At 30.8% G+C, this 16,429-nt stretch overlaps 1 protein-coding gene across 2 annotated transcripts; it reads right to left on the minus strand.

Moving 5' to 3' along the window:
- Positions 1–6,386: 6,386 nt before the first annotated feature.
- On the minus strand, positions 6,387–10,511 carry LOC129758540 (PHD finger protein 20-like protein 1). 2 transcript variants are annotated; one of them, XM_055756060.1, is made up of 6 exons: positions 10,376–10,511; positions 10,076–10,313; positions 8,173–10,013; positions 7,009–8,027; positions 6,776–6,946; positions 6,387–6,713 (listed from the first exon to the last, which is right to left on the minus strand). In XM_055756060.1, exons 2-6 carry the CDS (start codon positions 10,274–10,276, stop codon positions 6,553–6,555), a joined length of 3,393 nt encoding a protein of 1,130 aa, XP_055612035.1. In that variant the 5' UTR covers positions 10,277–10,313; positions 10,376–10,511; the 3' UTR covers positions 6,387–6,552. The 2 variants fall into 2 exon arrangements, with proteins under 2 accessions (XP_055612035.1, XP_055612036.1); XM_055756061.1 differs by having other exon boundaries at positions 10,076–10,293; positions 10,376–10,501.
- Between the last annotated feature and the right edge of the window lie 5,918 nt (positions 10,512–16,429).

Raw genomic sequence — 16,429 nt, forward strand, 5'->3', positions numbered from 1 at the left:
AATTACATTTCACAAACGCGCATAACTATTCCGCGTGTTATTATGATTGCTTGTCCAGATCAGGGTTGTCAGATGGTTTTTAAAAAAATCTGTATCGGCCTCATGAAAAAATCTGTATTTATCTGTATTTGAACTTTAACGACCAAAATCTTATATTATTGTTTTCTATGTAAGCTTATCGCTTAATATGCTATTTGGAAATCAGTTTTGATGGTTTTAACGTATTCATTATTCACAAATTGACAATTTATTTCATTAATTGAACTTTACCTAGAGCAGGGGCGAAAAACCTATTGAACCAACGGGCCAGTTTTATTTCAAAATATTCTCGGAAGGCCGCGCTTCTACACTGATCGAAATCGGGCTATAAGCTTTATCGGGTTTTTTAGTGATTTTGCACTAAAAGAAAATCCAATACTTTTTACGTATGTTCACACAAAATGAAATGTATAGATTTTTGTTCCGATTACCTTTATTAGAAATTTCAATGAATGTAATAGTTTGTGAATTTGATTTCAATTACAGCTCAATGCAGTAAATTAAACCTTTTCGTTTTCTTTTTCATTCAAATAATAAATAGTGATTTCAGTTTCAATTGTTTTTATTTACAATTTATTTAGCTTTGATAGTCGTCTGACTATTTAACTTGAAAACAGTCGCCGTTCCTCGTTGATATGCTGGAATCTGCTACTAACCCAGTAAAATTGCCACTTGGTGCACACTATCATTAATCCGGCAGACAATACAACGCCAATATACGTGCCGCCGCGGATGGGTGCAGAGTGCAGATATGTTACCTTAAACAAAAATGAGAAAAATATTTCGACTTTACAAAAATGTATGGTTTGAGATTTTTGAAGATGAATATTGTTTATTCTTACCTGAAGCTCCACGAGAATCTTGCGAATACAATTTAAAGCTCTAACATTGTTGATGTGGTATTATCAATTGAATTTTTATGGTTTGGGTGAAACGAGTTTGAAGCTCTCTAGGAAAGTCGGATCTTCTCCATTCAATAGATAGATTTTTCCTGTGGAGAAAACAAAAAGAATTATTTGTAATTGTAATTGTTTCTTTATTCAGTGACGATAACCTTTTTGTAAAATTACATTGTATAATTATTTTGAAAATTAGAAAAAAATAACATTTTTTGCTTACGTTACGCGGTTTTAAATCCAATAATCATGGATTTTTGCAACATTTGAGTATCACCATATGTTTCTTGTTATAGGTGAGGTATTTTTGCCGATATTTAAAATGACAAATAACATCCATTCCAGTTGGCTTTTTGAGTTTGCCATTTTCGTGTAAGGATATTTTATCTGATTTGAAAAGGTCGAGCCATTCCTTCGTCCGAATTCTGCCGGTCGTTTTAATTACTGCAATTTATCACCCTCAGTGTTTATGTTCCAAAACAGTAGCCACCAGCAAAATATTGCACCTGAAATAACAAAATAGTTACAAAATATTTAAGCCTCTTTTTAGTATACCAATTTAAATATACCTCTAAGATATGATCCTTCCAAAACAATTTACAGACTGTTTGGTAAATCTGGTCTGAATACTGGCGAATACTACAGGAACTGGAACCGGTCAAGCGATTCTGAAAATTTCGTTTTAGTTTTTTTTTTCATTGGCACATCCGTGGAGAAACTATTTTTCCGGTTCATTCACTAAACGGAACCCCAGAAAAAACGTAAGCTGAGCGAGTAAAAAAACGTTTACCGACAACCAAATCAAAATTTCACAGCCCGACTCGAAAATTTCTTCAGAGAAAAACACACCTATAATATAAAAACTATACCAAATCATATTTAAGAAATTTATTAGATTTTCAGATATATTTCATTTGGTGTAGTATCGCAGAACAAACGTATAAAATTTATAGGAATTTGAAATAGTTGTTACTAGGTAAATAATAGCTAAGAAATCATTGTACAATCTATCGAATTTTATCATTCCGTTTATTGGATTTTCCAATACTTTGTATCAATCTTTTTTAGAATGAAAGCTACTAAATCAATTCAATAAATTTTATAGCCCGATTTGGTTCAGTGTAGGGATGAATCATCCCAGAGGATGAAAATCCCGTATAAAAAAAAAAAGGAAGGCCGCGCTAATATGAAATAAAACTCGTCAATCATTTATCGAACTCTATAGATAATAACAAAAAGATTTGCTAGATAATAAAAAGTTTAATCGTAATAATTACAAATTTTAAGCGATTTTTTTATTTCAAATAATTTATTTTAAGTCTTAGAAAAAATAGTTTTTCAATTAACTTTAACTTCTTCGCAAACATTCGTTCTTCCAAACATAGGCATCATTTGCTTCACATTTTTCCTTAAAAACGTACGATGCACAAACACGTTTAACGCCTTTCCATATAATAATCATTTTTATCTTAACTGGCGGTATCTACTCATTACTTTCTTTAAAAGTCTTCTGGAGCTATGTATCTATATCACAGCAATATCTAAAAAACTAGAGAGATATTTTTTTTTATTTTTGTGGTTCAAATTCACTGATCTAAATTTCGGTTTTCTGTACGTATTTCCAAAAAAAATCCACAGTTTAAATTGGCCCTACGAAGCCTGTCGTGACTTTCGTTTACCGCTGACATTTTGGTTTCACAAAATAACCACGAATTTTTAAAAATATCGATTCACAAAATAACCGCAAACTTTTTTTTTAAATCACCGCAAACTTCTTAAAGAACCTTTAAGATAAATTCTGTAAACTATAGTTCAAGCGAAAGGTTCTTTAAGAAGTTTGCGGTGATTTAAAAAAAAAGTTTGCGGTTATTTTGTGAATCGATATTTTTAAAAATTCGTGGTTATTTTGTGAAACCAAAATGTCAGCGGTAAACGAAAGTCACGACAAAGCCCTGATTTTTTTTCCTGCAATTCGCGAAAAACATTTTTAATATAACGTGTCAATCAAATTTGCTGAAATCCTGGGAATAACACAAATTTCACAGATTCCCAAGCAAATTTCAGGAGAGTCTACATTCTTTATTGTTTTTAAGCATTTTTAATAGATTTTATTAATTAAACTTTAGTGCCACTGGGAAAAGATTTCGAAGGCATAACAGATTTTAAACCTTTCTGTTGTCTTTCATTCAATCAATCTTGCTTAGATATTTTAGTTTCAGAAACACAACGCTTTAACAAATCTAATAATATCGAAATAATAAATCTGGCATCATTCAAAAAAGTTTTTGAGAATTTGATATTTAGGATTTTAACTTATTTCCCAACCTTGCCGAAGTCTACAAAACGTTTTGACTGGTGCCTCAAGGAACATGAAAGAATTATTTTGTTCATTAAATTTAGTTCAAAATTTCCATTTTTTGTTGAATTGGAACAAAAATGACAAAACGGAAACTTTCATCACTTTTTCTTCCAAAATCAAAATTACTCGCAGTCCTCGAGAAAGTCGATAACTAAATTGAAACAATTTTTTTTATATCTTTGTCATGTAGTTTTGCCAGCGCATAAATTTATTGAATGCATTTTTTAACCTATTTTCAGTATTTATATTTAAAATAAGAGCTTATATCACTCTTATATTGCTTGAAATTTTCTGCCATGTGTTATCGATGAAAATTGTAAATCTAATTTTTAAATCCTTAGCACATTTAGGACTAACTATGAAAAGTTTCGTCTAAGAAACATCACGCATGATTTTTTCCTGTATTTGTGAACTAAAACTGGTTTCAATAAGTGGGCTGGGTTAAAAAAAAATACTGCATATCGTATAAGAAATGAATTTGTTTTAAAATTCTAAAGTGTTCTCCTAGTTTATTCAGTTAAAGAGTTTTGAATTTAAAAAACTGAGGATGCAAACCTAATTGAATCTGAAATAAGAATTTTCTATATTATTCTCAATCTTTTTCTTTTTATGTGATAATCTTAAATACCACACTACTTTATAGATATCAAACTTAAAGAGAAGAGGTTTTATACTGATTTTATTATCAAAATTTGTTTACTCTGTTTGGCGGGGGCTATCATTCGCCGTTAAAACAATAAAGGTAGGCTGTTGAGAAAAAGAGACTATTAAAGCTCCTACTAACCTATAATAAATGATGGTTACAGTCTTCACAAAAGCTTACTTGTAGAAGTTAATGGTCTGGATAAATTATATGTGCTGTTGCAAGCATTTGCGGTATACTGCAGTTCGAAAGAAAAAGGTTTAAAAAGATTTAGCTCAGTTAGCCCGTGGAAACCATTTCATCAACAATTGGTTTAGATTTTCTAAAAAATCTGTATAAATCTGTATCAATGTTCAAAAATCTGTATAAAAATCTGTATCTGTATCTTATCTGTATTGACGTTGAAAAATCTGTATAATACAGAAAAATCTGTATATATGACACCGCTGGTCCAGATTGAACCATATCGCTTCTCGGCCTAAACACGCTCTTTTTTTTAAACTCAAAATTAAGTAGTTTTGGTTCAAAACAGCACTTCAGTGGCTTCCCTCAACTTTGAGTTTGTCTGGGCAATAGCAAAACTAAGTTCTAATAGGCATACTCAATACTAAGTTCGGCTGCCGAACTCGAATTAATCCTTTTTTTCGAGGGTAGCTTATTTTCAGGGAATTAAAGGATGATTAAAATTTGTTGTACCCGGATGTTGTTGTTCCGGTACAATGCATTGCAATTACAGAGCGGTAGAAAGTTTTGACACTTCCGGTCAAAGAAAACTTCCGGATGTTACTTCCTACGGGAAGTAAACAACATCTGGAAGTTTCCGGACATTCCAAGCCGCTAACCGTATGGTGACAATGACGGACAGAATTTTACGCTGACACGGTGAATATGCATTCCATTATGAAGTTCCTTCATAGTCTTCCGGTAATTGTTCCGGAACGACCAAATTTTGCGACGTGTTCGTTGATTGCTGTTCCGGTTCGAACTGAACTCGCTAAGTGTTTTCAGTCCAACAAAGAGAGTTCAATTTTTAGTTCATAAGGTCGAACTCAGCTTTGCTCCCTCGCCGAAGGAAAAAAAAGGATCAATTTTGAGTTCGCAGTTCGAACTCCATTTTGAACCATCGCAAGGAGGAAAAAGGGTACTTAACTTTAAGTTCATAGAATCGAACTATGTTTTGAACCTCGGTCGTACTTAATTTTGAGTTAAAATAAAAGAGCGTGAAGGCTAAGATCAAAGTGTAGCAGATTGAACCATGACTCTCTCTACTTGGGATGTCGTCATGTTCAGGTTGTTCTCACAGCTATGGTTTCTCTATATCTTGTAGTCTCGTATCACCACAAAATGGGTTCAAACAAATTTGATTTAATTAAATAAGATTAAATTTGCTCTCCAATGAATATACTTTTGATTGGTCCAAACAAAGTGAAAGCACTGAAAATCCGGGTACAACCTGACGGTGGACCACAAAAAGAGATTAAATTTCAATTTGTAAAATTGCGCAAAGTGGTGAACTTGGAAAAATTCCAGTAATTTCAATTTTTGTTGCATCAAATATCTAAAGACAGCAAAATGTAAGAATTTTAATAAAGTTTGTTGTCATATTTTTTCTAAAACTCTATCATCGCTCAAACAGTATTTACTAGGAATCGAATGAAAAGTAAGTTTTTAAGACCACTTTTTTTAACTTTTTGTGACCATTTCAATAAAAAATAATTGAAAAAATATTTCTCGTCTTCATGATGTAGGCATTAACTTCAGCTTTCATATGCATAAGGAAAATATTTTTTGGACGTGTAATATATGAATTACAGCAGTTTCGTGAGGCATGTTTTTTCGGATTTTTTTTCTTTCATGCTGAATAACGAGAAAACTAGTAACTTATTTATCTATTTCGTCAATCATTAGTAGACACATACATTGTTGGTTTTGCTTAAAACTATACAAAAATATAAAAATAATTATGTTTGTGAGTTCAATGACTTAAAATACTCTTTGAGTTTATGCCGAGATGTTGTAACGTCAATGGCTTCACAGTGTTGATTATAATAGTTCATCATGCTGTTGATTGGTCCAATTTTTGCGTAATCTGTGCGATGGTGATTGAGGGCAAATATAATTCGGTTTCTAAGTCGTCTTGTTGGTGCGTAAAAATTTAATTTGGAAAGTAGTTCTGCTGTATCAACTCTCTGCGAAACAATATCGTATAACTTAAGCTATATATAATGTTCTAAACATATTTTACTGACATTACAAGGTTTCTATTGATATAAGTTTTGTTTAAATCGGTTGAACACGCCAAAAGTTATAACGATTTGAGCATGTAGTATCAAATTGACACTCCTAGTGCTGATTAGGGTAATGACATCTAATGCGGATGAGGGTTAAGGGAACAGAATGGATTTCTTTTCCTTTTTGTAGACATTTTCTCTACATAGAATAAACCGAGTTTTAGATCTGCCATTTATTCGTGGTTTTGTTTAACGACTATGAATACATCCAATCAGCTTTCACTGAGCTAATCTAAGGGATATAAGTTACCAGAAAACTATGACTGAGAAGGAGACCATTTACGCATGTTGTATCTATAGTTTTCCGAAAACCTCAAAACGTTCCTAGTACGGTGGTGGTTGCTGAGCGCTCCGATGGATGGCCGCTATCTTCTTCAGCTTGACCAGATCGTTCAGCAGCATGTGGATGGTTTGCTTCGTCTTCGGGTAGTTTTTGGCAGTCGGGGACTCGAGCAGATCCGATTTGTCGTCGTAGGCCTCCAGCGCTGAAATCGAGACGGTAGATTAGGCTAAAACAAATTTTCTACAATAAAAATTTTCAAATTACCAATGATCTGGGCCTCCATGGCCTGTAGCCGAGCCATTGCTGCGTTTTGCTGCTTCTGAATATGCTCTAGCAGGATGGTTTGACATTCATCCGGATCGATTGGAGCTTCCGGGATCGGAATCTGGGGGATGGGTTTCTGCCCACCTGTCGGTGTAGATCCCGTAACTGATGCTGGAAAAAAAAAATCAAATGATTTGTTGATAAGAAACAATTAAGCAGTTTGGACAACTTACTGTTCAAAGGTACAATTCCGGAGAGATCTCCGTTGCCTCCGCGTGGAGGACTACTTTCCCATTTTTTAGACCACAAGTAAAGTTTGGGATGGTCCTTCTTGTCAGCAATGTTAATTTTAACCTTCAAACTGTGCATGAAACGTTTCAATTCCAGCAAATTTCCTCCAAGCATGTGACTTTGCTTCAATATGTCGAAACGTGTGACGTGTTTCGAGCTCGGTGCATGATAGTTAGCAACCGGAAGTTTTCCCTCGTACAGCCAATCTTGATCGTGAATGTAGCGTCGAGATTCTCGTACTCCTTGAGGATTCCTACAGATGTAACACACGTATTTATCCGGGACTTGCGTATCGCGCTCGAAACCATTACAAATACCGTGCTGCCAGCACAGACACAGCTCACACTGGACCATCAATCCATCTTCTTCTCCATATCCACACAGACAATTGATGATTTCCTCCTTCTTCATCGATACGATCTTGATAACTTCACCATTTTCACTTATAAATCTCGGACTGTTGATTGAATCATCTCCGTACTGGCCACAGATGCTGGCATTCGTGGTAGCCTGGCTGGCATCCGGATCCAGCCCATAGCCGTGCCTGAAGAAACTATCATTGCCTCCGGTGCCAAATGAATGCATCGTTTCATCGGCGTCCATGTAATCCATCGAGTCCCGGCTGAATTTGAACTTTCTCTTTTTTTTCTTGTGAGCAGCAGCTCCAGCTGCCAAGGGTTTGGAGATGAATCCTGCCTTGGTTTTCTTGGTGTTCCTAGTTTTCTTTTTACCGAACAGTTTAATTTTGGTGACATTTTTGACCGGGCCCTTTCCGACCACATGGGGAACCACATCGGAAGCTTTGCCGGACTCGAGGGCTTCCTCTAGCAGGGACGTTGATGGCTGCGATTCCTGTTTGGGACTTTTGATTTCCGAAATAATGTAGGTGTCTTCACCGGTACCTAGGATTTCGATTTTGTCCTTAGGGAAGGAACTGTCCAGCTGTGAATCAACGGGTTCTCTGAAACAAAAAAAATTGAAATTGTCGGTTTTAAAATGTTGGTTTAGCACTGACAGTCTCTAAAGCTATTGTGCCCGGTTAAAAATTGTTATAGAAATCGGAAGAGAACGACCGTGATAGTGATAGTGCCAAAATTTCAACTCACCTTTTAATTTCCACATCATCGGCTTCCTTCTTCAAGCCGTCTTCCTTCTTGACGGTAGGGTCCTCTTTCAGCGACGACCGGGACGACGATTGGCGTGCCACCTTCGGGGGCATATCGAGCAGTTCCACTGGTGTTCTCAGAGCAGCTAGATCCTGCATATCCGGAATCTTCCCCAAACCTTTAGCCAGCTCCTTATGGTAATGTTTGATGTGAATCTGCAAATGATTTTCTTTGCGGAACGTCTTGAGGCAGTCCGGTTCCGGACACTGGTACAGGTTGTCGATGATTTTAACTTTTACCGAGCCAATGTTGACTTCCATGTTGAGGAGCTCTGGAGGCGGAGGTGGAGCCGGTGGCAAAATGGCTTCTTTGTATTCCGCCGTGTAGTGACAGAAGCCCAATTCTTTGGAACGTTTTTTGTGCAGCGCAAAGTCGTAAACGTTGGCATCGTAGGGAATGCCCTTTTCGGCGAGATAAGTTTTAACCTCCTGTCTGTTGCGGAAAGGTTTTCCATCGGGGCTAACGAGAATAATGTCCAGCTTTCCAAAGGTTGTGATACGCTGATAGATGTGTTTGACCCAACCTTCGGGGAGCCGCCAATCGTCTACGACTATGCTGTTGATTTTCACACCAGCAACTTCGATACTTGTTTCATCCCCAATAGGGAAATCGTTCATCCAATGGCAGCACCATTCACCCGATTTTGGAACTGGCGGGAAATCACTGACCTTGGCCAGTTGCGGAATATGCAGCTCCGGAATGGGTGCAGGAGTAATCGGTTTTGCAACCGAAGCAACAGGAACTGGAGTCGTATCCAAGCCTTCTTCCTGTTTTATAGAAATATCCAACGAGGCATCCAACTCTGGTGGAGGAGCTTGTTGCTCCGTTTTCTTCAGTTTGCTGATGTGACTCGCTTTGCAAACTTTGACAAAGCCATCGTCAAAGAGAACCTCGTACATTTCGTTCTCCAAAACGGCTTGTATAGTGGCCGGGAACTTTCTTGAATCGCTCCACCGTGCGAAACATTTTTCCCCGATGACGAAAGAAAGTTTATCGTTGGGAATTTTGGCCTGAGCCGGATTCCTGAGGCGTACACTATCCATCGGGATCCATTCGTCGTTGAGCGAAGATTTGTTTTTACCATTCTTTTCAAACTGTATCAAAACCTCCCGTTCTTCGGTGTCGACTTCACCGATTTTAGCTGGATGCCATTTACCGGAGAAGTCTTGCGCTTCGATTTTCGTTCCAGGAACAAAATTGATGGGAGACTGGCTGACCGTCGGAGCTACGACGGTGGAGACTGACTTCTTCGGGGAGGCAACTTTTTTATCCTTTCCAGCAGCCGGTTCCAGACTGCGTCTAGTCTTCTTGGCCGATCCGGAAGCGGAGGCTCTTGAATTTGCTGGCCTTTTAGGTGTTGCTCGCTTTGGTGACTTTTGTTTCGGAGTTGGCATAGGAACCACCAATGCTTCCTCCTTTAGATCAACATCGTCGGCGGCAACTCCATGTTCGACTGATTTGTCATTTTCAGGCTTCTTATCTTCTTTATTCTCAACTGGTTTATCATCGTCAATTTTCTTGGATTCTTTATCGTCCACCTTATCAGGTTTATTTTCAGTTTCCAACGATGATGATGACGATGACGGCGTAGCTTTATCGTCCGACTTTTCAGGTTCACTTTCAACTTTCTTTTCCACCTTTATTTCGGATGGAGTAGGTTTTTTGGCTGCTGCCTTCTTCTTAACCTCTTTCTTCTTTCTTCCGGATCCGCTGGCAACGGTCCAGGAGAAAATTGTTGGAACAGCCCCGAATTTCAAAACATATTTGGTACCTTTGAAATCCTGGAATAAGAGTAAATTTAGTTAGAGCGCAATTAAATTAAGTCAAACTGCCCGAAGGGTACCTGAAAATCCGCCTTCCGGAAGTGGCGGCTGCACACATTGGATCCTTTATTTATGTAGTAATTATCCGGCAGCCGGCAGGCAATCATCCACTTTTTCATGTTCTCCTCATTAGCCGGGATCTTGTGGTAGGTGACGCCCCGGTCCTCCGGCCGAGCCGAACTGGACGGACAGTCCTTGATGATGCACTTTCGCACACCCATGATGACGACACAGCACACTGTCGATGTTTACCGGGAGCTACAATTAAAATTGATTTTCATCGCCATCATGGCGTATTTGACAAAGCTTTTACTACCTACCTATTGGATTAGCTGATCGTCAACGAATTTCACAATTTAGTACGAATTAACTCGAAAATTCACAAGAAATAACACAATTTTTGCGAAAATTACGGAATGCGCGTTGTTTTGATTCGGATCTGACAGCACAATTTTGACAGCTCACAGCATGTGCACGCTAAGATATTTTTAACCATGCATGGCTGATAAACAGCAGTTTTCATCAATCTTGAAAATTATTCAGTTTTCGTAAAGCGGGCATAGACTACACAACATTTGTACAAATGCGATGAAACTCGATGAAATTCTGTCGCTGTGAACACAATTTGCATCGTTATATGGAACTGGTCAAATGGTAATTTCTGTAATTTTTGTAATTTTTGTAATTCTTGTAGTTTTGATAGTTTTTGTAATTTTTGAATTTTTTGTAATTTTTGTAATTTTTGTCATTTTTGTCATTTTTGTTATTTTTGTAATTTTTGTAACATTTGAAATTTTTGTAACATTTGAAATTTTTGTAATTTTTGAATTTTTTGTAATTTTTGAATTTTTTGTAATTTTTGTAATTTTTGTAATTTTTGTAATTTTTGTAATTTTTGTAATTTTTGTAATTTTTGTAATTTTTGTAATTTTTGTAATTTTTGTAATTTTTGTAATTTTTGTAATTTTTGTAATTTTTGTTATTTTTGTAATTTTTGTAATTTTTGTAATTTTTGTAATTTTTGTAATTTTTGTAATTTTTGTAATTTTTGCAATTTTTGTAATTTTTGTCATTTTTGTAATTTTTGTAATTTTTGTAATTTTTGTAATTTTTGTAATTTTTGTAATTTTTGTAATTTTTGTAATTTTTGTAATTTTTGTAATTTTTGTAATTTTTGTAATTTTTGTAATTTTTGTAATTTTTGTAATTTTTGTAATTTTTGTAATTTTTGTAATTTTTGTAATTTTTGTAATTTTTGTAATTTTTGTAATTTTTGTAATTTTTGTAATTTTTGTAATTTTTGCAATTTTTGTAATTTTTGTAATTTTTGTAATTTTTGTAATTTTTGTAATTTTTGTAATTTTTGTAATTTTTGTAATTTTTGTAATTTTTGTAATTTTTGTAATTTTTGTAATTTTTGTAATTTTTGTAATTTTTGTAATTTTTGTAATTTTTGTAATTTTTGTAATTTTTGTAATTTTTGTAATTTTTGTAATTTTTGTAATTTTTGTAATTTTTGTAATTTTTGTAATTTTTGTCATTTTTGTAATATATGTAATTTTTGTAATTTTTGTAATTTTTGTAATTTTTGTCATTTTTGTAACTTTTGTAATTTTTGTAATTTTTGTAATTTTTGTAATTTTTGTAATTTTTGTAATTTTTGTAATTTTTGTAATTTTTGTAATTTTTGTAATTTTTGTAATTTTTGTAATTTTTGTAATTTTTGTAATTTTTGTAATTTTTGTAACTTTTGTAATTTTTGTAATTTTTGTAATTTTTGTAATTTTTGTCATTTTTGTAATTTTTGTAATTTTTGTAATTTTTGTAATTTTTGTAATTTTTGTAATTTTTGTAATTTTTGTAATTTTTGTAATTTTTGTAATTTTTGGAATTTTTGGAATTTTTGTAATTTTTGTAATTTTTGTAATTTTTGTAATTTTTGTAATTTTTGTAATTTTTGTAATTTTTGTAATTTTTGTAATTTTTGTAATTTTTGTAATTTTTGTAATTTTTGTAATTTTTGTAATTTTTGTAATTTTTGTAATTTTTGTAATTTTTGTAATTTTTGTAATTTTTGTAATTTTTGTAATTTTTGTAATTTTTGTAATTTTTGTAATTTTTGTAATTTTTGTAATTTTTGTAATTTTTGTAATTTTTGTAACTTTTGTAATTTTTGTAATTTTTGTAATTTTTGCAATTTTTGTAATTTTTGTAATTTTTGTAATTTTTGTAATTTTTGTAATTTTTGTAATTTTTGTAATTTTTGTAATTTTTGTAATTTTTGTAATTTTTGTAATTTTTGTAATTTTTGTAATTTTTGTAATTTTTGTAATTTTTGTAATTTTTGTAATTTTTGTAATTTTTGTAATTTTTGTAATTTTTGTAATTTTTGTAAATTTTGTCATTTTTGTCATTTTTGTCATTTTTGTCATTTTTGTCATTTTTGTCATTTTTGTCATTTTTGTCATTTTTGTCATTTTTGTCATTTTTGTCATTTTTGTCATTTTTGTCATTTTTGTCATTTTTGTCATTTTTGTCATTTTTGTCATTTTTGTCATTTTTGTCATTTTTGTCATTTTTGTCATTTTTGTCATTTTTGTCATTTTTGTCATTTTTGTCATTTTTGTCATTTTTGTAATTTTTGTCATTTTTGTCATTTTTGTCATTTTTGTCATTTTTGTCATTTTTGTCATTTTTGTCATTTTTGTCATTTTTGTCATTTTTGTCATTTTTGTCATTTTTGTCATTTTTGTCATTTTTGTCATTTTTGTCATTTTTGTCATTTTTGTCATTTTTGTCATTTTTGTCATTTTTGTCATTTTTGTCATTTTTGTCATTTTTGTCATTTTTGTCATTTTTGTCATTTTTGTCATTTTTGTCATTTTTGTCATTTTTGTCATTTTTGTCATTTTTGTCATTTTTGTCATTTTTGTCATTTTTGTCATTTTTGTCATTTTTGTCATTTTTGTCATTTTTGTCATTTTTGTCATTTTTGTCATTTTTGTCATTTTTGTCATTTTTGTCATTTTTGTCATTTTTGTCATTTTTGTCATTTTTGTCATTTTTGTCATTTTTGTCATTTTTGTCATTTTTGTCATTTTTGTCATTTTTGTCATTTTTGTCATTTTTGTCATTTTTGTCATTTTTGTCATTTTTGTCATTTTTGTCATTTTTGTCATTTTTGTCATTTTTGTCATTTTTGTCATTTTTGTCATTTTTGTCATTTTTGTCATTTTTGTCATTTTTGTCATTTTTGTCATTTTTGTCATTTTTGTCATTTTTGTCATTTTTGTCATTTTTGTCATTTTTGTCATTTTTGTCATTTTTGTCATTTTTGTCATTTTTGTCATTTTTGTCATTTTTGTCATTTTTGTCATTTTTGTCATTTTTGTCATTTTTGTCATTTTTGTCATTTTTGTCATTTTTGTCATTTTTGTCATTTTTGTCATTTTTGTCATTTTTGTCATTTTTGTCATTTTTGTCATTTTTGTCATTTTTGTCATTTTTGTCATTTTTGTCATTTTTGTAATTTTTGTAATTTTTGTCATTTTTGTAATTTTTGTAATTTTTGTAATTTTTGTCATTTTTGTAATTTTTGTAATTTTTGTAATTTTTTTCATTTTTGTCATTTTTGTCATTTTTGTCATTTTTGTCATTTTTGTCATTTTTGTAATTTTTGTCATTTTTGTCATTTTTGTCATTTTTGTCATTTTTGTCATTTTTGTCATTTTTGTCATTTTTGTCATTTTTGTCATTTTTGTCATTTTTGTCATTTTTGTCATTTTTGTCATTTTTGTCATTTTTGTCATTTTTGTCATTTTTGTCATTTTTGTCATTTTTGTCATTTTTGTCATTTTTGTCATTTTTGTCATTTTTGTCATTTTTGTCATTTTTGTCATTTTTGTCATTTTTGTCATTTTTGTCATTTTTGTCATTTTTGTCATTTTTGTCATTTTTGTCATTTTTGTCATTTTTGTCATTTTTGTCATTTTTGTCATTTTTGTCATTTTTGTCATTTTTGTCATTTTTGTCATTTTTGTCATTTTTGTCATTTTTGTCATTTTTGTCATTTTTGTCATTTTTGTCATTTTTGTCATTTTTGTCATTTTTGTCATTTTTGTCATTTTTGTCATTTTTGTCATTTTTGTCATTTTTGTCATTTTTGTCATTTTTGTCATTTTTGTCATTTTTGTCATTTTTGTCATTTTTGTCATTTTTGTCATTTTTGTCATTTTTGTCATTTTTGTCATTTTTGTCATTTTTGTCATTTTTGTCATTTTTGTCATTTTTGTCATTTTTGTCATTTTTGTCATTTTTGTCATTTTTGTCATTTTTGTCATTTTTGTCATTTTTGTCATTTTTGTCATTTTTGTCATTTTTGTCATTTTTGTCATTTTTGTCATTTTTGTCATTTTTGTCATTTTTGTCATTTTTGTCATTTTTGTCATTTTTGTCATTTTTGTCATTTTTGTCATTTTTGTCATTTTTGTCATTTTTGTCATTTTTGTCATTTTTGTCATTTTTGTCATTTTTGTCATTTTTGTCATTTTTGTCATTTTTGTCATTTTTGTCATTTTTGTCATTTTTGTCATTTTTGTCATTTTTGTCATTTTTGTCATTTTTGTCATTTTTGTCATTTTTGTCATTTTTGTCATTTTTGTCATTTTTGTCATTTTTGTCATTTTTGTCATTTTTGTCATTTTTGTCATTTTTGTCATTTTTGTCATTTTTGTCATTTTTGTCATTTTTGTCATTTTTGTCATTTTTGTCATTTTTGTCATTTTTGTCATTTTTGTCATTTTTGTCATTTTTGTCATTTTTGTCATTTTTGTCATTTTTGTCATTTTTGTCATTTTTGTCATTTTTGTCATTTTTGTCATTTTTGTCATTTTTGTCATTTTTGTCATTTTTGTCATTTTTGTCATTTTTGTCATTTTTGTCATTTTTGTCATTTTTGTCATTTTTGTCATTTTTGTCATTTTTGTCATTTTTGTCATTTTTGTCATTTTTGTCATTTTTGTCATTTTTGTCATTTTTGTCATTTTTGTCATTTTTGTCATTTTTGTCATTTTTGTCATTTTTGTCATTTTTGTCATTTTTGTCATTTTTGTCATTTTTGTCATTTTTGTCATTTTTGTCATTTTTGTCATTTTTGTCATTTTTGTCATTTTTGTCATTTTTGTCATTTTTGTCATTTTTGTCATTTTTGTCATTTTTGTCATTTTTGTCATTTTTGTCATTTTTGTCATTTTTGTCATTTTTGTCATTTTTGTCATTTTTGTCATTTTTGTCATTTTTGTCATTTTTGTCATTTTTGTCATTTTTGTCATTTTTGTCATTTTTGTCATTTTTGTCATTTTTGTCATTTTTGTCATTTTTGTCATTTTTGTCATTTTTGTCATTTTTGTCATTTTTGTCATTTTTGTCATTTTTGTCATTTTTGTCATTTTTGTCATTTTTGTCATTTTTGTCATTTTTGTCATTTTTGTCATTTTTGTCATTTTTGTCATTTTTGTCATTTTTGTCATTTTTGTCATTTTTGTCATTTTTGTCATTTTTGTCATTTTTGTCATTTTTGTCATTTTTGTCATTTTTGTCATTTTTGTCATTTTTGTCATTTTTGTCATTTTTGTCATTTTTGTCATTTTTGTCATTTTTGTCATTTTTGTCATTTTTGTCATTTTTGTCATTTTTGTCATTTTTGTCATTTTTGTCATTTTTGTAATTTTTGTAATTTTTGTAATTTTTGTAATTTTTGTAATTTTTGTAATTTTTGTCATTTTTGTCATTTTTGTCATTTTTGTAATTTTTGTAATTTTTGTAATTTTTGTAATTTTTGTAATTTTTGTCATTTATGTCATTTTTGTCATTTTTGTCATTTTTGTCATTTTTGTCATTTTTGTCATTTTTGTCATTTTTGTCATTTTTGTCATTTTTGTCATTTTTGTCATTTTTGTCATTTTTGTCATTTTTGTCATTTTTGTCATTTTTGTCATTTTTGTCATTTTTGTCATTTTTGTCATTTTTGTCATTTTTGTCATTTTTGTCATTTTTGTCATTTTTGTCATTTTTGTCATTTTTGTCATTTTTGTCATTTTTGTCATTTTTGTCATTTTTGTCATTTTTGTCATTTTTGTCATTTTTGTCATTTTTGTCATTTTTGTAATTTTTGTAATTTTTGTAATTTTTGTAATTTTTGTAATTTTTGTAATTTTTGTAATTTTTGTAATTTTTGTAATTTTTGTAATTTTTGTAATTTTTGTAATTTTTGTAATTTTTGTAATTTTTGTAATTTTTGTTATTTTTGTAATTTTTGTAATTTTTGTAATTTTTGTAATTTTTGTTATTTTTTGTTATTTTTGTAATTTTTGTAA

Source organism: Uranotaenia lowii, chromosome 3 (assembly GCF_029784155.1).
Source record: "Uranotaenia lowii strain MFRU-FL chromosome 3, ASM2978415v1, whole genome shotgun sequence".
NCBI lineage: Eukaryota > Metazoa > Arthropoda > Insecta > Diptera > Culicidae > Uranotaenia > Uranotaenia lowii.

Coding starts and splice junctions, on each gene's coding strand:
- LOC129758540 (XM_055756060.1), bottom strand. CDS start 10,276: ATGGGTGTGCGAAAGTGCATCATCAAGGACTGTCCGTCCAGTTCGGCT. Junction 8,028..8,172: donor GATGATGTGGAAATTAAAAG/GTGAGTTGAAAT, acceptor TTTTTGTTTCAG/AGAACCCGTTGATTCACAGC. Junction 6,947..7,008: donor CGGAATTGTACCTTTGAACA/GTAAGTTGTCCA, acceptor TTTTTTTTCCAG/CATCAGTTACGGGATCTACA.